This window comes from Euwallacea similis, chromosome 9 (assembly GCF_039881205.1).
Source record: "Euwallacea similis isolate ESF13 chromosome 9, ESF131.1, whole genome shotgun sequence".
Lineage (NCBI taxonomy): Eukaryota > Metazoa > Arthropoda > Insecta > Coleoptera > Curculionidae > Euwallacea > Euwallacea similis.
The window spans coordinates 1,363,069-1,385,467 of NC_089617.1; the positions used below are offsets into that span (position 1 = coordinate 1,363,069).

Genomic DNA, 22,399 nt, shown 5'->3' on the forward strand with positions numbered 1-22,399 from the left:
AGGTGCAACCATTATCGAATAGCAGTTTAAAGTAAGGTTTACGAGGGTCCTAATGGTTTTAAGAAGTCGGCATACGATGATAGATCCATAATGGTCTCGTTTTCATATCAACAAACCAACTCATCCTAAAGGATTATTGTTTATTGTTCCTTTTTATGTTGTTTAATGTCAGTCGAAAATAAAACTAAGTAGAAACGAAACGAACTTTTTGGACGGAATTCGCCGCTTATGCAAGGTGAAATATTAAATAAAACATTTGCACGTACGAATGGTCATTGAAAGGCCAACAAAGGCCTATTTGAATATATTGGCTCCAAAGGGTTTTAGTTGAATGGAATTGCAGTTGCGGGTTTAAAGTTTTAATGAAGCTGAAATTGGAATGAAAAAGAAGTAGCTACTAATGGCATTGTTTTCATGTATAGGATGCAAGCAAAAATGTATATTGTTCGGCCTTGCGGAATTGACGTTAGCGTAGTTTTGGAGTCGAGTGGCATGTGAAACCCACAATACGGTTCTATCCATGACATACAGTGGTGGCCAAAAGTATGGTATATTCTAAACATATTATATCTCACGTTAAAATACTGATTATTAAAATATAAACATGTGATACAAAAAAAAGCATATTTTCAATAATATTATAAACAAAATTTGTTGAATTAATTTCTACTAGTATTAAAAAATGAAAAATACTAATCTGGACAAAAAAATGGAATATTCAATTTAAAAAAATTAAAACATTAAATAAATTAATATTTAATAGCATATCCTTGTAAATTTACAACATCCTGACATCGACATCGCATTGAATCGACTAGATTTTTACAGATAGAAATGGGAATGTTCAACTATTCTTCATGTAGAACTTCCTACAATTCATCTTAATTGGACACATTCTTGTCTCTAATATTTCGTTTTAGATGTTCCCAGAGATGCTCAATCAGATTTAAATCCAGTAATTAAGACGGCCACTCTAAGACAGTAATTTGATATTCTGTCAGCCAATTTTTAACTAGACAGAATGAATGTTTTGGGTCGTTATCGTGCTGAAAACGTCATGTTAAAAACATTTCCTTGTCTGCAAATGGTAACATGTGTTGCTCGAGAATGTCTTCATATAGAAACCGGTTCATAATCCCGTCAATTTTGACCAATGGTCCAACGTCGGATCGCGATCAACATCCCCACATCATTATACCACCATCACCATGTTTAAGTGTAGGTTTTTAGTGCCTAGGATCAAACTTAGCTCCTGACGACCGCTGAACATAAATTTTCCCGATTCAAAAAGTTGAATTTTAGTTTCATCACTAAAAAGAACAGTATCCCACTTTGAAGAAGATTAAAACAAATGTTTCTGAGAAAATTCTATTGTTGCCTTCTTATTCTTTTTAGAAATGTATGGTTTCTACACTGCAATCTTTCCTATGAAGCTCATTTCACACAACCAACGTCTTACAGTTCGATCACTTATAGCAATGTTGGTATTGTTACAAATTTCTATCTGAATAACCCTAGATGACTTTTGAGGATCTCCAGTTAATATTTTTTTCATTCGTCGATCAGTAGTAACATTTGTTTTTCATGGACTTCCAGGTTTCAAAAAATTTTTTACATCTCTGAAAGTATTAAATTTGTTAAGGATTTTGAAAATAGCCACTTAACTAATTTTCAAAGTCTTTGCAATTTCTTTTTGGTTGGAAATACGACGGGACATTTCAAAAGCTGCATTTCAAAAATCTTCAGAAAAATACATTTTCTGTGCCATAGAATGTATAAATTCCACTACACAACTAAGCTGAATAACTGATAATGCTCCCATAGATAACAAAACGACATCGTATTCCATATTTTTGTTCAGCAAAAAATTGGTTTTAACAATAACATTCTTGAAAACAACATTCCTAAGGTAAATACCGTATGATAAATTCAACAACATTTACCTTACCTTATCCATAAACTTTGGGGACAAAAACATGAATGATTAACAAAAAAGTATTTTCCTTTAAATTATTCCATACTTTTGTCCACAACTGTATATATCAGTCAGTATATATCAACTGTATATACCGATCAGAGCCTCAACTCAAAAACTCGTGAGAAATTTCACAGCAACTTCCATGAGAAATGCTTTACTACTTTGTAAGTCACACATTCTACTTCCCTGCAGCTTGTGAAAATCTCTCATGAGAATCACGGCCGCTGCACTGCTCAATAACCTATGAGAAAAAAATACACGACAAGGGTCTTGCTCAAAAATTCAGAAAAGAACGCACGAAATGCGTGTAATTGGCACACGAGATATTTTACTACTCTAGCTCACGAGCGCTGTTGTATCCTGATGCGAATATTGTACATTCCGCACGAGAAATAATTCGCAGCAAATTATTCCTGTCTTGTAACTCACGAGTCATGCGATTTACGTTACCCAGCAACAAAGAAGAAATTTTACACGGAAATATTTAGACCTACCCCATAACTCAAACTGCATGGCATATTGTAGAACTTGCGCTATGTACTTGTGGATCTTAGAAAATATATTCGGCATTAAATCTTATCTTACAACTCGCGACATTAACTATTATATAATTGATTAAAAATACTCTCACGTAGGTGAAATCTTCCATAATAACTAACGAGAAAAAATTTATATTGTATTTCGCAAAAATTATTTTCCACGAATTGAGAACTCAACACTATGACTTACGAATTATAGTATTCAGAACTCACTAATTGTAACGTTGAGAATATCGCATCTCACGTGAAAAACTGAACACCATATCTCGTGAGCTTTTTGTTAGAAAGTTCACTAACAAAAAGTTGGAACTGTCTAGCATTTCAGACTAGATGCATCTCGCATACGTTACACGGAGAGTGCCACCACGTAACACAAAATTCTTGCTAAATTTTCCTGGTACCACGGAATAAAATTTAAATAAATAGCCGCATATTACAACTTATTTAAGTCCATATCGCGTACTAATAAAGCCCTCTCCGGGGCGCCCCCCGTCGCTCCTTTGGAGCCGGGCCATAAACCGTCAATTCTACATTTATTACACCTGCACACAGCTACTTTAAGGTAATTTATAAGCCGTTCCTTTATAACTCGATGCAGTTTACGACTATCGTTGTGTATAGTGCGTTATTTACGGCACTCTCTCGTCGTTCAGAAGAGGTTTCCTCCTGGTCCCAACCTAAAAAAACTCAGTCTAATTTCACGTCCCAACGACTGGTAAACATTCGGCCCATCTCGGAATCTCTCGAAAATGGCGTCACTAACAAACCCGAACCGAAATAAAAATCATTTAAATACTCGGGGCGTAATCGTCCGGGGAATATAAACTTGTAAATGGGGCCTAAAACGTTATTTATGCGGCCCCGGTCGCAGACGAGAAGAAATATGAGCGGTTTTTTGTGTCGTCGTCCTTTTGTTTTTCCTGTTGCTAATTAATTTACTGCCTCCACCTGAACTGATGGAGGCTCATCTCCGAGACGTCTATGGTTTCCACGTGGCCGTAAACTACGTTAATTCGGGCGATAGTCGATACCCATTAGTCCAAACAATAAACCTAGAGATGCGGTTGCAGGGCATCACCTCCAACAGCGCTGTGTAATACAATGCGGAGCGGTATTCGGTAAGCAAAAATTCTGCAATCCCTCACGTCGGTTTTAGAGATACAGCTCATTTTTCCAGTCACTTCAAAGGTTCAAATAATAAAAAAAGAACGACGAAGGCCTTCTCTCTTTCGCCTTCATCCTCGGTAAATTCACAAAACCTCCTCGAATAAATTAAAACGATCTACCTACGGGCCCGTTTTGATTATTATTCATGAAATTTTATGGCGGCCCCGGGTAATTAATTTAAAAAGGCAGTCTCCGGACAACATAATTAAATATCATACGGCAAAGTGGCGATTGTGTCAAATACGAAATTCAACAACACACAGAGAGCGACTTTATCTAAATGCAAATGAAGCCGGGCTGGGACCGTAGGTAAAGTAACGCACTCTGGCGGCCGCTTTTTTCAGGTCCGCGTTGTTTTGCTTTTACTGCCTTGTCCGAGCCAATTTATATTGCCCGGTAAATGGGGTGAAAAATGGCCCTGCCACTGATTTAAGGGGATGAGGGTGCTTTCCCTTGATAATGGTGACTTAAGGGAGGCATTTTGATTGTATTCAATTTTCATAAAATTGAACTCTCTTTAGTGTTCAGCAGTACCAAGAAGCTGCAGCAAAAGGTCTTAAAATCCAGGTCAGAAACGTTTTCTCCGCTGGCGTGACCGTCCTAGCCCTTAATTGAATCCGGCTCCTTCGCGGCCGTCATCCGGGCCCTACATAGTTTACCCGGGGATTATTTATACGACTAAATGAAAAACTCATTTCAAAGAACACGAACTTTCCTTGCCTCCAGTCGGATAAAACCTTACACCTTGTCCCTTTCTCTACCACCGGTAAATTAAACATGGTGAAACACGCAAGTAAACTTTTCCTTCGGTAATTTTGAATACAATCGCATTTGAAATACAGAAACTTCCTCAATATATTTTGTGCAGCAACTAAATGGCCTCAGGCAGATAATTGAATGAGGGACCAATCAAACTGCCAGGTTGGCGGAACTCGATGCAAATAAGCCTCCCGTATCAAAGATAATCCCGGAACGAATGAGTGGCTGAGCCAGCTTTTACGGCATCGGCTTAAGCCGTTTCCGGATGGGATTCCGGTCAAACCGTGTCAACGAGCAAAGCGTCCTATTTACGACCTTAGTTTAGTGCAATTGGTTTGGCTCACGTGGGAAGATAAACTTTTCAATGCGAGTAAGAGCAAGGCAATTAAAGAGAAGGTAGAGGAAATGTTTAAAAACCGATAACTTGCACTATCACAATTCACGTTAAACTGGAAAAATGTCGAGAGGTATCACTCATTAGGATTTAGAATTGCATTCCAACTCACGAGTGAAATCGAACTATGAATCTCATGGGTTTTACTCGCAATAGATATACGTACACTCTACAACTCACGAGAAGAGATTTACGAGGATAGTTTTACGGATTTTCACCAGAATTTATGGAGTGGTCACCTCATTGAATCGACCACTGCGCAGTTCGTCTTGGCAGCTTAAACTCTGCCACCTAATATTTTACAGTTGCTAACGAGGGACCAGATTCTCCCAGAATAAAATCTAACTCCGCTTTGATATTAGATGAACTAGGACCTTTTAAATGAAAGTATTAAATTATCACCAATTTTTTCCATATTCACAAAATCTCTAAAGCATTCTCTAAAAACGACTCTAAAACAAATACAAATCAATATAGCACTATCAAACTTTAGACATAAGTTTTTTCCGGTTGAGTCTTTGTAATATAGGCAAATTTTTAATAAAAAAATCGTTATCTATATGTTAAATGGGTTAGATGTACTACGACTATCCTCGTATCCTGTAACTCGCGAGCAAAAAACAACAAAATATTCTAGCTTCTAACTCACCACAAACTCATGAGGAAAGACTAACGAAAAAGATTTTACTCTTGTATTATTGTATACTCACGGATGACATCTTTCTTCGCAACTTAGAAAGTGAGTTTTAAATTTGAAAGCAAAAAAATGAAACACTACCATCAATGAAAATAACTCTGCTACTCACGAGAGACATTCAATTGTGAAATGCGCTAGAGAAACTCAATTCGGTGAGTCATGAGAAATATTCTGTTACTGACAAAACGGAATCGTCGCGAAAGTCAAACAGATATTTGATACTGCAACTCATAATTTACAGCGTGCCCTGTAACCCACGAGTAATCTCCTGAGAGGTATTTTATGGTCAAGGAAGTAACTCATGAGGGATACATTTCCTAAACTAGGGAGCGACTTAGTTTGACAAGAATCCTGCTTAATCCAATATAATATTTCTTTGTTATAAAAATTGATGATTCCTAGGAATTGAAGCTGCCCACGCTGACCGCTACAAATAAGACAAAATGACCAGTAATAAACGTCATGGTGAGCGGCATCAGGGCCGAAGTTCGGCTATAGGCGTCCAAGCGTAGGTTTAGAACGAGACATGTTTATTAACCGAATTCCCGCACTAAACTCGGTTTAAATTAAGCGACGGAGAGTCGAAAAAACACTAACGAGGATTGTTTATAAATCAAAGACGGTTCGGATTACAAATTGCCGGAGCCGACGTCGGCTGTCAGCGAATCCATTAGCCAGTGGGGCCCCGATTCGCCGACTTTAATGATGGATTAATGCTTTTTGATTCGGAATTGCTCTTCTTGTTGTTGTTGCTAGGAGGAGTGACCCTACACCATGACAGTTCAAAATAGACCCTTTAAAACATGTATTTTTGTGATTGAATGTTCCACCAAGAAATGAACTGCGTTTTGGTTAGTGGATGATAGCGAAAACTTAGCTCCCCCTGATTTGTTATTTCGCCCTCAATTGAGCTCTCTTCACTGTACCGTTAAATTTTTTTCCAATACTTCTTCAAAAAAACAATGGCCGACTCACTTATAACGTCGACTGCGATCCAGCGATTATCAACCGGCCGAACACAGGGGGCCAATTTGGGCCCCCTTCGTTCATTTCCCTAATCAACAACTCTTTTGTTTCCGTTGTTGTTATGGTTCACGCCCATTGCGACGCCATTTTGAGTTATGGTCCGATCGGTTCAATGGTCGCCTCATTACACCATCATCACGATGGGTTGCATGATAGTAATGCTTCTTTTTGTTTCAGCTAATAGACGCCAGCTACCGCAGTAGCCCTTCTTCCCAGACCTTGGCTGTGATAGTTTTGTGTTCAGTGCTGCTCGGACTATTAGTTTTCATCGCTATCATACTAGTTTGGAAGTAAGTATCCAGGATTGAATTCGATTATACACACTCTACCCTTAATTTATGTAAACATTATACGAATGTGGCCCTATATCTTGTAATGCTAACTCAAATCCAAAAAATGTAAATAACTCAAATCAAATCTAAACGTCCACTTCGATCGTAAAAAGCGCTATCGCAACAAATGACTATAGCCGTTGAAACCAAAACGAGTATTATTTCGAGTCTCCTACAATCTGGCTCGGAAGACCAGAAGTGTTACGTAACGTATACGTACGCGTATACGTTACGTAACATACACGTACGTATACAGAGTGGTCCCTAAGGATGTTTTGATATTTAAGGAGCTGATTTTTTGGATTGTTCTAAGACGAAAATTTTATATAAACGTATGTCCTAAAATGAGCCGTTTCCGAGATACAGGGTATTAAATATTGAGAAAAATTAAATATGTATATTTCTTCATATTTTCAAAATATAATAAATATAAAAGCAACACGGAATTGTAAAAATGATAACGCGGTATGTACGTAATACTTCTTTTGTTTTGCATGGCCAACTTTATCTTTTTAACAAATCTGTTATTATTTCCAGCATAGATTTTCAACGGGACATATTTTATTTTTTCTCAAAAACGACTTATCGTGTCAAAAAAACACACGAGATTTTTTTGGTGTATTTTGAATCGGTTATTTAAGAAAATGCATCCAATTTAGAACATACTAATGGCATAACCCCCCTCCCTCCATTGCCCTACAAGAATTAATATGGTAACGCTTACACATACTTATGGTTACAGCATTTTTCTTTAAATAGAAGGGAAATATACTATTCCGACTACCGTGTAGGTATACCGACTTCCAATAATACTCTTGCGCCATTTTGAAAAGACGAAGAAAAGTGTTTCATTTTTCTTAATATTTCACACTCTGTATTTCGGAACCGACCCCTTTTAAGACATACATTTATATAACATTTTTGTCTCAGAACAATCCAAAGAATCGGCTTGTTAAATATCGTAGCACTCTTAGAGCCACCCTGTATATATGTATGTATACGTATACGAATATACGTACGCTTTGATCATAGGTGGAGCGATTGTAATCACTATCTACACATATCTAAACCACAACGACGAACACTTTTGGTCTTTCGAGTCAACTTAGTAATCTACTTCAAAACATCAAAAAATGAGACTACAGATATGCCATAATCGCAAATTAAACGATTTCACACGAATTTTGGTTCTAAAGAGGTATACGAATTGTGAGTAGTCAGTGCGTTTGTGCGCGCATTCAAATTTAGGGTGTTTTGACGAACCTTAAATGGTAAAGAATTCTTTCAAAATCGTCTGCAGGGCGACAAATTGGCATTTTTTCAAGGTCCGCAATCTTAAGCCGCCGTCATCAGGCAAATGAAAAATTTCCGGTCCCTTTGTTTACGAGGCGCTGGCTCGTTTTCCTTACAAATTGGACCGTTTCGAGTGGTAAATGGCTAATTTGCGGGCTTCAGGAAGTCTGCTGGCTTAAGAGACGCCACAGGATGAGATTACCGCCATAGTTTTCTATGCTGAATGCGCCCCTGCTCAAGCTCTAATTAGCAACATCTCCTTGCTTCAAGCGCACACAAAAGATTAGATGCAGGACCGCACTGAGCGCCATTTGGGCCCCGGCCAAATACCCATCCGGCCGGAAAACCTATCTATCCTGATAATGCCGCTGGCTAAAATAACTCTCGGAAAATGGAAAACAACTATCTATCGTTCAGGCAAACGCGCGCTTTTAACTCGTTGGAAGCAATCACAAAAGGATTCGAAGTGTATCTATTTGAATGGGAGCTTCCCTCGAACTGCCCCCCGACCCTCCGCAGCCCCTCATATAAAAATACAACGTGTCAGGCCGACAATGTAGCCAGCGCGCTGGAAGCTGCCAGTCGATTTCCTCTTTGGAAATTACTATTCGATGTCTGGCTTTGTTTATGGTGCGCGGGTGTAGTTTTTTTGAAAACATCTCATTTTGTATGTGTATGTGAGCGAAAATGTGATGCGGGTGCGTAGATATGCGATTGAAATGTAAAGGGGCAATGGTTCCAGGAAGAGGTAATTAGGAGAGTTGGAGAGGGTACTGGAGAATATTGCGTTATAAGAAATCTGTAATCATTTCATATTAAGTGTTTGCATATCTGTTGCCTCTAATGTGGCCTGAGAACTCCCATAATTTCCTCTTCAATGGTGGTTCTTACTCTACCTACTCCCCACCTTTCGAAACCTTCTATTACCCCCTGGTTTCCAGTACCAATCGGCGCAGTCTCCCGTCTTCTATTGGCTTCAACATATATTATTGTGTTCCTAAATCCCTCATTTGGAACTACCGATGAGGAGGATAGATTTTTTTCCTTTCTCTCTCGATTCCCTTTCTTTATTTAATCGTTTCCACCTTGCACAACTTAGTGTGGAGATTTGCAAGAAGCTATCCTTTCAATTACTCTCAACGCCGTAGTGGGAATTAGCCCTGTTAACGAGGAGTCGGAGCGGCCTTTGTACCACGCCCTGCTATCTGACCACTCTCCTGTCCCTCCTTCTGGTTCCAAAGATTTCTAATCCATCGGCAGAGGTCCCCTTAACCACCTTATGTATGAAATAGCAAAAAAATGGATTTGAACTCCTGACCAAAGAAATGTGTCCATACACCTTTGAAATGCCATTTTGGTGAACTATCAATATCCTGTTCTTTTTTTTATTAATCTGTGCATAATAAATATCTTCTAAAAGAGTAAGGATATGAATTTGTACTCGATGCACACAACTTAAAATTTGGGAATGTTTAGTTGAAAATCCAAGTGGGTACGTGGGAATACAACTGTCAACGGTAAATTTCCCCAGTCCGACAGAAGGGGCAAAAATCTATAATTTAGGAAGCACAATGCTTCCTACAGGAATATTAAAAACTTGCTTTCAACACAGATTTCAGAATTTCGCTTTTTTTAATGGCTTCCACCCTTCCAGATGTTTCTCAAGCTTTACTCGCGCGAACCTCTTATAATAACCGTCTTGACGAGCGGCACAAAGCCCTCTCTCGTACCCTTTTTAAGGATTGACAAATAGCCAAGATTCCCTTCGGTAATTAGAGCCACTCCTGTCTACTTAGCAACACGACAAAAACCACACGCCCAAACCCTCGAACTTATCTCGAGTATGTCGGTACCACTTAAGTCGGTACCGGTTTAGAACACCATAATGACACTGCCCCCGTACCGATTCGTGTTTTTCCAGCGACAAACCGGGGACGTAGTTATGCCTTTTTTCGGACTAATTATACCCTGAAGAATTTTTAATCGACTTAGGTCTAAGTAATGGGAACGGGTGGGATTCCTTGAACGCCATTGTTGCCGCAGCAGTCGCAAGAAGTTGCAATTTAGGCGTTTTTTCCCTCGACTTTGGACATAAGCTACGGGGTTACACCAGAAATTACAAAGGACGTAAATCCGACCAACGTAATCCCTTGTCATATTTAATGTTAGCACGCGGGCTTTTCATGTGTAGATCTCAGTTCGGACGCTAATTTAAACGCCCATAAACCTTCGTTAACTTTTTACGCCCTAATGGGCCCTTCTGCAGGATAAAAAGGGCAAAAACTTTCCCATTTTGCGCGAAACACGGCTAAGGACCGGGCTGTTAATTCACATAGTACTTTTTGGCACAAATTGGTGCAGTCGGAGGGATCACTATTGTTCTAGAAAAATGTTTCTACGCACTTTATACAGAAAATTTTCATTTTTATACAATAAAAGAAACGAGATAAAACCAATAAGGCGAGGGTCGGCTAACGAACGTACCATCAGACGAAATATTTGCCTTGAGCCTCTTTACACAAGAATATTAGATGAAGACATGAGGGGGGGGAGTAATTTTAAGAGGGCGAATTAAGTTTTGTTTGGAAAAATTCGTTAGAACTTGGCTTAGGGAAAGTTTTTGGAAAAATTGAGAACATTTTTTAGGTTTAAAGACTTCTTCCTTGGCTATAGACTGTTGGAAAGAAATTCCCCACTACTGACAGTTACAAGGCTGATCCATATGTGCAAATCCCTGACAACGTAGCTTTCGCGATTTTTATGAATAAGAGGAAAATGGAAAGACCGGATTTTCAATCTCGCCCCATCTCTGCAAATCCGGATTACCCATCCCCTCATCTCCACCCCCATACCGAACATATCTCCCTGCAGCCTACATTATATATTTATTCGCATTTCGCGAAAAAACTAGATGTGATATATTCAATTATCTGCAATAATTCAATATTATTGGCGGAACTCTGCATGTCCTGCATACGGGAATATTAATTAAATTGGTTTAATAAATACGTTCGAATGGCGAATTTAAAATAACATGAATATTAATAATTCGCATGTCCAGATATTTCATTTTAAACGTTTTTCATGTAGGCGGCACGGAAATTCCAGTCATATTTTCGGGTATTATTGACATTAATTTGGCGATCAACAACCATTTATTACTCGACTTTTCGAATTGCCTGATTAATCTGGTAATTTTTGCGAGTATTGTTTTCTAAATGAGTCGGTTATGGCTTTTTAAATAGAGAGCTATTGTGATTTGTAAGACAATTGCCTCCAATACCACCGAATCTAATGAACTTCGATTAACATGAACACTTATAAATCGTAAATTTTACAGTAATTACAAACTACGCGTATTTTTAATTTGATGAGGTCGACATTGAAGTATCTAATTCAAAAAATTCAGTGACGTTGTCTGTTTAAATTTTGAAGAAGAAATTTTCTAATTGAAATCTTCCTGCCTTTGAAACGTGAAAATGGTCGAAATAGTTATTCGGGGACTTCACTCGTCTAGAATTAAAAAGGTATGCCACTGGCATATTTATTTGATAAAGCACACATTTAAAGACATTGCTAAAAATTCAGTAGCGTAGTTTGTTTCCCCTTGGAGCAACAAAAGTTAAATTAAAATCTACGTTACTCCCCCATATGAAAATACTCGGCACAGTAAAATCTGTACCACTCTCCTGAAAGTATGAAAGCAGTGGGGACAGTTATTCAGAAAGAAAAAAATTGTCACGCCACTTTTTTAATGTGATTATCACACCATGTACCACGTTGTGGAACAATTCAGTGGCGTTCTGTATTTCCCTTGTGAGAAACAAATTTTTAAAGCGAAACCTGCATCACGATTCTGGAAATATAAAAACACTTGGAATAGTTATTCAGACACGTACAACGTCTGATTCAGCGGTGTAGTGTTTTCTCTTTTAAGAAAACAATTTTCGTATTGGAGCCTGCATCATTCTAAATTTCAACAGGTTTGACAATTGAATCGATGCGTTTCAAATCCGGATATCCCGGAGGCCAAATCAGTGTCAAAATCAATCTACTCAAGAGAACCGATATTCTCTTCCGTTCTCCCTCAAACGACCCTTAAGGGATTGCTTCAAGAAAATGATTCAGGACTTGTTTTTTGGCCCCCCACTAATTTAAATTGATTGATGGGAAGCGCATCGGTGACGATATGAAAAATTCACGCTAAACATCTTTTATATTTATATATTTAAAGGAGAGCGTCCGCTTTTGTAAGTCCCGAGGCGTTTTTCGCTTTGTCATTTCGGCTGTTACGACGATTAATATTTAGAGGGAGCCCCATCGATTACCAGCCAGGCATCGGAGAAATAATTCCTCTCTCCTGACAAGGAAATGTTCGCAAAAGATGAATTAATAGGGATCGTATGATAAAATATGCGCTGCACTTGCCAAAATGCTAATGCCAAGATGATGGACGGATCGTAAATCTGCAAATCTAGAGTCAGTGAAAAAATGAAGTTTTCCGGGGAACAATGGAGTTCCAGAAAAATTTGTCGAAACAGAATATATAAATGCTAAAGTGCCCCTGTAATCAAGGAAAACTCGGAGCCCTCCGGCGCTTGGGATTCGAAAACTTTGCGAGCGCAAAGTTTTTGTTTGAGTTTTTTCCGATAAATACATAACGACACCTACACAATAAACGTCTGACAAAGGGACCGGATTGCCAAGTTTTGCATTCGTTTTCTTTAGAAGTTTCTTTTTGAGCAAACTCTAGAAGTCGCAAGATGTCAAATCGGGTGGGCGTGCAGTCGCAAATTAGCCATTTTCCGGAAAATAAAAAGTTGAAATAACAGGTTCGCTTCGCAATTTAAAACTTTCTTGGAAAACTCTGGAAGCTTAAGTGTCATTAACTAGCCATAGTTCTCTATGCATAAATCCGGAATGTTCTCGCGGGCCATTACGCCAGTTTTGAAAAATAACGTTTAAACGCGAGTTAAATCACTTTTCGGCTAGATGGCGTTCAAGTCATAAATCCGGACGTTTTCCATTTCCTTCCGCTTTCCCGGGAATTCCGAATGAAATATAGTTATAAAGTTCGTCTCCCCCGTCATCTTTTGAAGTTGGCCGAACGTTTGAGCCCAGATGTACCTGTAAATAAACAACTGCTTCTATTTTTAACATTCCCCATGTTTTTTTTGTTTAAAAATGCCATAAAGTACGTAGGAGTGGGTTACAATAGCGCAGAAAATTAAGGTCTGTGTTTGCCATACATTTTTCCAGCGTTTTTGGACATTCCGATTCGGGCCATGACGTTCGCAATGTTTGCCAGACTGATTGAGTGTAATTGCGTGAGGCCGCAATGCAAACACGCAAAAACCCCGTTTTTTTAGATCCACATTCGGAACCAAACAGTAATTGAGACCGTTAGAGGAATTTATCCGGTTGGTTTAGTCGACAAAAAAATGGAGCATTTTATCGGCGAATTTGCCACTTAATGCGAAGTCAAGCGAATTGAAATCCGGCCGACGAGACGACCAAATGACCCGAAAACATAGGGCCTTAGGAATATTGAAAGTGACAAAAACAAATGAAAAATGTTGTAAATTTGAAAACAAATTTAAATCACGAGTCCTTAGGACTGGCAATCTATAGAACCAAGAAAGTAGAAAACAGAAAAAAGTAGTAGGACAAAAATAATATACATTTTGTAATTTTGCAGTCTTAAGTTAAGAACAATCAAAAACAACTTCTAACTAACGAAAGTAAAAAAAACAAGATTTTTCTTGTTGCTATAAGGAATTATTTACGGTCTCTTTCCAAGGGTTTTCCATGGATTTTTTGTGTGAGTAATAAGTGTTTGTAAAGATGTTTAGACCTTTTAATTTCTGAATTTCGCCATTTTTTCGCAGGATTGGCTGTCCTTAAAAATGACTATAGGATAAAGATTTAAACAAACACACGACTTTTTCCAAAAGTTTACTCAGGAGTAAACTTTGTCACAAAAAAGATAGCGTCACGTAGTAAGACCTGACAATGTTACAATATTTTATTACTTTGTTTCCAAAGCAACAACATGGTCATTCATCTTAATTAAAAAACCTGTTATACTCTCATACGATCGAAAAGACTATTTACCAAGAATTCACATGTAATCCCAAGTGTACAGGATATTTCTATTTTGATGGTTTTACAGGTTTTCAAAAGTTTAACTTGTTTAAAAATCTTCATAAAATTATAAAAAAAATTAATCTCAAAACTAATTAATATTCTTAGAAAATCAAAAGACAAAGACATTTTTGGGATCCTAGAATGGTTGATTAAGGCTAAAAACAAGTTCAAAATGTCTCCAGAAATAAAGCTGAAAGGGCTAAGAAGCTAGTAAAAACCCTGAAAATAAGTCCAAAATGTTAAATATTAAAGAAAAATTAGATATCGTTCAAACTTAGATCTGGTGATCTATTCGGCTAAGCAACAAAGTCGACTATGATAACAGCCCTAACATCCCTCCTTCAATTAAGTACTTTGTGGGACCATGTTAAACGTGCAAAATGGGCACTTTCTCTTTATTTTATGCAGGTAATAAAGGCGGTTTTTAATTTCGCAACTTTTAAAAAGTGGGCGCGTTTTCATGTTATTTACGAACCTAAAAATCATTCCCAACTGAGTATTATGCCACAACATTTGAGAATTCTTTATTAATCCTATGGAAAGGGCATTAAAATTAAAGTATCTAACATATTTAAAGTGATCCTTATATGGTAATGTTAATTTTTTTTTTAGTTATAAAAAATAATGTTAATGAAGATATTTTTTGTGGTGCCTCATCTTCACTTCGTAAATTAGACCCCCAAATAGCGTATATAAAAAGCCACAAATCCTTATTAAAAATAATTTATTCCGACAGGGCCGCCGCCCAAAATAACGCGTTTTTAATATCTTCATTTCGAAACCCATTAGTTTCTCTCTACTACAAGCTTAAGGCCGGTAATTAAACAATCGCATGTTGAATTAACCCCAAGTTTCCGCTTCAAAGCCGTTTTTCATGGCTCGTTTTTTAAGGCCGATAGATCGCGCCTCGGGCACGTTTCAGATAAATTTACAATTTTTAAGAAAGTTCTTTTATGAGATGCGCTTATTTGCATAATGGAGTCTAAGCGCTCGGGAATACTTTAAGGAGGAAGAAAGGCTTAGTCGGCTTAAAACTTAAAACCACTGTCTGAGGAAAAAATTAATTGAACATTGCTAAATACGCCGGAAATATATTAAATTTCGACAGTGATTTACGCATGCCATAAAATAGAGCTTTTTCTGAAGATGTGGCTGCTACTGGAAGATAATCACATGGATTTAGATCCGGCTCGCGCGAAGCCCACGTCAGATTTAACAGTAATTCAGTGTTTGTAAGCTTACTGGAGAAAGTCGATTGAAATGGCAGTAATGTCTGTTCGAAAGAGTCGGTTTATTTAAAAACAAGTTTTCGCTCGGAAAAACCTGTAGATAAAGTTAAAAACTCCGGCGCAAGATAATTGAGTTGTCGCCGTCTTGGAGTTTAAATTAGTGTTTAAAAACAAGTTGTCCAGAAATAATATGCAATTATTCAAGAGACACCTTATTTGAAAACGTAACGAGCTGTGTATTAAGAGAGATTTCGTACTAAGAGCCATAAATTCTTCCCGTTTAAATGCAAATTTTCGTTTTATTGTAACGTGAGAATTTTTCAATTTGCGGCTTAATCTGGAGTTATTAGCGTCACAAAAGTTTGCTCTGTTCTTAAAAAGTTAATCTTACCGGGCCTCATTTTTATGTAAAGAGGATTTACACCTTAAACTCTTTCCGCGAAGGGGATTTTCATATTAATGAGGCGACAAGGAGTGGGCTTTAGCGCCCGAATCGGGTGTATATCTAAGTTGCGCATCTGTCAAGCGAGGTGCTAAACTTGTTAACATATATTTACACTGGTCGAATGGTGCACTTGATAATTATCGGTTTCACATTTGCAGTGGCGAAAGCCTAAGTCAATTGTGCATGGGAGTGGGCCCTAAGCGCCAGAGGCGCAACCCCATTTTTTCTAACAAATTGTGAGGAAAAAAATAAAAGTTATGCCCCTGACACACAATATTCTTGCGTGAATTTGGGTCCAGGGTAAATGTATGCAAACAGGGGAAACGCTCAGTAAACTTAGACTAGAATAGAAACTTGAAGGACCAGAGTTTAAAGTTTGCAGACATTCTCTACATATTATACTAAAAAACAGAGGCGTAGAGGGTCCACATTCCAGGTAATAAGCTTACTAAGAAACGAATTGTATTTCCTGAAAATATTACATATTTTCAAAACATTCTAGTTCATGACAAACATTCAACTGCGATACTCTTTCACAAGATATAACTCCTATTATCTCCTATTACCCCCGCTCATGAAAAGTTATCACAAATCAGGCAAATAAAATAAATGTTGCTAGTTTGCCTTAAAGATTACATGTGTAGATATTTAGTCGCCTAAAAAGGTTGATATATAATATTGATATATTGATTTAAAAAAAGCTATTTTATTCAATATTTTAAACCATCCCTCGAAGTCAAAATTCGACTTTTTGAATGGAGAATTTTTGCATCGGAATTAGCATTTGACTTCTGACATCAAACCGATCGTGAAGCGATCCAATTAAAAGCCGTTCTGTAACGGTAGCATCGTCGCCGACAATCCGTTTAATTAAAAACAAAAACATGCGACAGAAGGCAACATAAAACGCGAAATTAAAACGAATTTTGCAAATCAGCAAGTCGGAACCACGTACAAATAATAACGATTATTCGCGATGCAGTCTCGCCAACGGCAATTCCGAATGTTCTTTTGTCTTTCGCGTTTTGTTTTTGCGCCCGTTTCCGCCGCTTTTAATTGGAATGTGCCGAAAACCTGCTAACGGACAATAGCTTTGTTTGTTTACGCCATTTTCCAACGATACCATGAGTAAATTGATCATATCAGAAAGCGTTTTCGAGGAAACTCCATGCATCCCATGCTCTATCAGCTGTCAAACATTCCCAATGTTTTTTTGATCATAAAAAGGTCTAAATATTAACGACTTCATTCCCAACCTCTTCATATTGATTAAAATTGATCATATGGACAAATCCACACAGCCATTATTAAGCCTGAAACGACTGCGTTGACCTCCAAGACGACCAGTTCTAACCCTACGCGACCGTTTTATTAGCGCGTTTCGACACATACCCCACAATTTGCGGCATTTAAGAGCCCAAACCGAACGAAAAAACCGCTTATGTCTTAATTAGCAAGTCGTACCCGAAATAGCCCTGTTTGACGACTTAAATTGGTACCACTGCGACCATTTATTACAGGCGATCGGGCAATAATTAGGACCTCGCTCGTTGCCAAACTGGATTTCGGATCAAAACGAAAACAGCTGTTTTTGTTGAAACAACCAAAAAATAGGCAAAAGCAGTACGCCACTGCGACTATCACTTATTCACCAGGCAGCAAGTTGTTTATGGGCTCGCAAGTTAAGTTGTTAAGTCTAGAGCGGGTTTTAAAACGTCTTAAAAGATCAATGAAAGCTTAAGATGCAGAAAATAAGCACCTCGTGTTCGGCGACCTGTCCACCAACCAGATTTATGTCCGCGCGACATTCATAGCTTCCCAAGACAACCAGTAGGTATTTGTCAGACGATCAATGAGTGACAACAGTGGCTGCTTTATGTGCCATTCAGCTCCTTTTTGGCGCAGTTCAGTGGATACTTCCCCAAAATGGCACCCGATTATCTTCTATTTAAGTATGGTGACTCTGAGCATTTTATTTACGATTTAAGACCACATCCTGACACACTGCAATAAATTTTTCACCAATATGGTGGCTCACTAATTATTATTATTCCTTAATTTGTTTTTCTATTTATAGAAATACATATCAGGACCAGACTTAGATTCACTGTAAAGGAAATTATTCCAGTAACATTCTGTTTGTTCATCTGTCTACAGTCCTACGACATAGTATGTCATGGTATTTGCGCTTAAGTCAATATGTTCCAGATTTGTTACACTATCCTTTGATGTGAATTTGATAGCTTTTGTGCGCAATCTGAACATCCGAATTCTAGTCGTAACACAGATTTCTAGGATGTCCGTGTCAGTATAGCAATGGAACATAACTGTACAATCAACAAATTGTTTTCCATTTCTCGTTATCAGTCTTCATAACTGAACTATTTCCTAACTAAATATGTCCACTTTGCTTACCTTTAGACAATCTGCCTGAGCCAGCTTTTCGACCCAATTTAGCATCATGTGTTCTCTTCAATTTAAATATTTAGCATAATGTTTAAGCATCCAGTATGGCCCGATTACTCACCTCGAGATTTCACCCAGAAACGGACTGATTCCATTTCCTCCCTGCTTAGTTAAAAGTTCCTTTGCGAAGTAAATCTATTAGGCGTAAGGTAATATTCCCGGCGTCTCTTTTATTTTATCCCGGCGAGCTTTTAGCGCACCGCGAAGAGTCTTTTTTGAGGGAATCACAAAGGGCTTTCTTTGAGGATGATAAAGCATTTAAATTCGACGAAAAAAACGTAGGGGGTGAGTTTTTGCCCACTCCCCATCCTCACTCGCGGGGTTACAAAATAATAATAACCAAGTAGTGGTTTTTTAACCGCTCGCCCTCTAGGGGTACTTAACAATAATGACTGTTTATAATAAACTCATGTATATTCCACATACGAAGCGCTTTGCTTACACTGCCCGATAACAAGCGGCGTCTTTGTTTTACAAGACAATATGAAACGGAAATGTTGTTGATGTTCCTGCAGCAGCACTTAAGAGTATTAACTAGTTCGTATCAGGCCTCCTAGGTGGGTCGATTTACTCCCTACAAAGATTCAATACATCCAGAATGGTATAATGCCGACTTTAACGTCCGTTCGTGCGAAATAAGCACTGTTTACATATTCGCGTCAAAAGCAGCGTCTTATCGAGCTCCGAGTTCCGCCCCTTCCTGATTCCAGAGCGGGTACTTTATATCGCCTCTTCCCCCCCAGGGTTTTAACATCGTTCGTGCATTATAACTTGTAATTCTCTTTTATTTTCGCTTTGTGTGCTAGAGACCTCCTCGAGTTTTCTACATATAGATTTTCAAACTTTATGTGCGCTATATCAGTCACATGGGATGTTCCAAAGCTCATTTTAATGCTAGTTTATGTTAACATTCAAATACGTAAAATTAAAAAAAAAACATCACGTAAATCTAAATCGAAAGTGTGTGAAAAATCATTAAGTGATTAATCACCAAAATAACGGAACCCAAAGCCCATTTTATTACCTCTTCCAGTGTTAGTTTATATTTAAAACGCCCAAAATTGCAATACACACATTTTTTTAAATCACATGAATCTAGATCAAGTTGGCTTCCCGGCCATTGCGTGATTAATCTCAAAAAACCGACTTTCGTGCAAATTAAATTACAAAACTCAGTCGAGTTTTGTTTAGGATATTTTTCAGGGCACAATCCCCCTTGTCGTCCTCCCACACAGCAGTTGTTACACCGATACGGCGCGCAATATCATAAAGGCACCAAAATCCGGGAAAAATTAATTTCGACTGGGACGCTCGGGCCAGGAGAAGCGAGGAGATTAACGAGACCAATTCTCGTACAAGTTTGTTAAACCGACTTTTCATTTGTTTCAGACATAAGAGAGTACAAAACTTTTTACCCTGTAAAAACTCCCCCCAGAACAACTGTGATGGTGCTGCGGCAGCTGGACTGTATGAGGACCTCAACGAGGTGATGCCGAGGCACACCACCCCTCACCATCACCACCATCAGTTGACCGGCGGACATATTGTTGCTCCCTCAATAGAGGTAAGTTTATCAAGTTGTAATTTGGGTGTCCTTGAGTGTCTGTCTCTGTGGGAACCAGACTGCTGTAGTTCTGAACTCATTAAAGACAAGACCTATTAAGTTAGTGCCAGTAGTAATCCCGATTAAATAAACAATAGGTACCTAATTAAATCGGGTCACGTGAATAGTGTCGCTTGACGGGATAACCTGTAAACAACTGTATCTGGCAAACAAAAGCACGTCAACCACAATAAACTAGATCCGCCGGCTACAAATTTAATTCTACCGAAAACATCGCGTTTGACGTCAGTTTTAATTAGGCTCGGTAATCTAGTCTGGGCTTTGATCCACGTACGGGGCTATTGTAAAGCGGGCTTTAGACCCGGAAAAAAGACATTTGCATAAACTCGATAATCCCCAGTTTCATTTCGTTAATTTAATCGGCGAAACTCGGATCGTGCAACTGAAACTCCGGAGAGAGAGTTTCTTTTTCGTCGTTTTCGTTTGTTTTCCAATTTGCATGTTTCGCCCTATCGGCGAATTAAAAACGAGATCTGATTTATTTTCCCGATGAGAATTTCTAATTTGAACTGACATTGTAGACGTGTTTTAATTATTTGAATGCAACTGAAATTGAATAAATCACTAAGACCTAAATCAGGAAAGCACCGGCCAAAGCACTCTTAAATCCAAAAGCGATACTGAAAAAGCTTAACCAGACAAAAAAGAATAAGTAACACTATAAATATAAAAATTACATATTTTTTCTTAAAAATAACAATAATATAAATTAAAAATGTCTACAAACCGACTGACGTTTTCCTAGCTATAAACAAACTGTAAATTCACAGGCCTAGCCTTACACGGTTCTTGTGCGAACCGGTCGGTTTCCCACTGTTCAAGGTCAATCAGGGCATATATTTTATAAACTCACCCAATTTTTTATAGTATTGTTTAAAATACATTCATGCAACCGTTTTACCTATTTTTGGTTTTTGTTCCAAAATGTTGCAAATGGAGTTAAAAGCACATCAAACGTCTGCCTGTTCGTTTATTCCCATTACAAAACTCATTTGTACGACTGACAATTTTATCTCTCGTATGCCTTGACGGAAAATAAATCATTTGGGAACATTATTCATCGCACATTTATTTACGTTTAAAAGCCAATTAGTGTCGAAATTTAAAAGTCACATTTAATCGCTTTGGGGAGTCCATTAAGGGCGGTAATTGTAGTTCGGATATGATTGTCGATACACAACTGAGTCATGTGTGCAATTTTCCAGAAAGCACGAAATAATTTGATGTGGATGAGGAAAAAGCGGGAAATGAACTTATCGATGCTGAGGAACGATAGTGGAGGCGAGATTCGGGTATAAAAAGTTACGGTACTTGTGAGTTTATTTGCAGGTTTATGTAGAAAGCGATATCGAAAACATATCTAGTTTGTATTTATTATCAGCTATTTTTCCAAAAAACATGATGAATTCATATTTCGTCGAATGGTCTAAATGTTTTCCTTGTCCAGGCTTGCAGGATTCAAGATCACGCAACCAAGTGAAACTGATCTCTGCAGTAGCACGTGTAGTTTTTTTGCAGTTATAGCTACTGCGTACAAATTTTTAGTCGCGCTATTGATCCTAAAAATTTAGTAATAAAACGGTAGTTTATGTTGTTTTTGTTTCAACTAAACGAATTGCCTTACGAGCTTTTTCAATATTTAGCGAACTTTTCAACAATCCGCATAAAATCTCCGCTCTTTCCTCCCTTCGGCCTTTCGCGCAAAACGCAAACCTCATCGCTTCTCCCTTTAAATTGCCCTTCGGCTCGGATCGCTTTATTTCCGAAGCTAATTAACCGTTCCCGCCTAGACCTCCGCAAAAACCGCGATTTCTTTAATTAAACACAAATATTGTTAACAAATACTTTGGAACCCCCTTTTTGCAGCTCGTTACGGTTTATTAAGATTAATCATCTTCGCAGAGAGAAAAAACGTCTGTCCGGTAATAAGGTACTTAATTCCTCGACGTTTTGCTTTTTTTATATTTCTGATGAGCAATAAACCTCACGTAATTAGCCACCATCAGGGATTTTTCATTAGTCAGGTGGAGCATTGTTGCACGAACGAAACGCGATTCACACACTTCAGTGAACTTCCCGGAGAAACTTCTTGAGACACAGACTCAACTCCCTGGAATAAGGTAATTATAATATTTATATTCGGGACATAATCCGAGCTAATGTTTCGAACTTTTCGTGACGAGCTGCAACTATATACGAAATCTGCAATCTTACTTATACACGAACAAGTTTAGAGTCGCGGAAAGTTTGCGCGCCAGACTTCAAAACTTCCCCTTATCTTTCGGCCGGGATAATTTCCTTAA

The 22,399-nt window shown here is 38.2% G+C and overlaps 1 protein-coding gene across 1 annotated transcript in view; it reads left to right on the forward strand.

Annotated features, from left to right (window-relative positions):
* pxb overlaps positions 1-22,399 on the forward strand; it is a 48,007-nt gene that overhangs the window by 22,485 nt on the left and 3,123 nt on the right. Inside the window, exons 3-4 of the mRNA XM_066393252.1 lie at positions 6,738-6,850; positions 19,862-20,036. Of these exons, the coding sequence (XP_066249349.1) occupies positions 6,738-6,850; positions 19,862-20,036 (288 nt within the window). The remainder of the gene's footprint in view (positions 1-6,737; positions 6,851-19,861; positions 20,037-22,399) is intronic.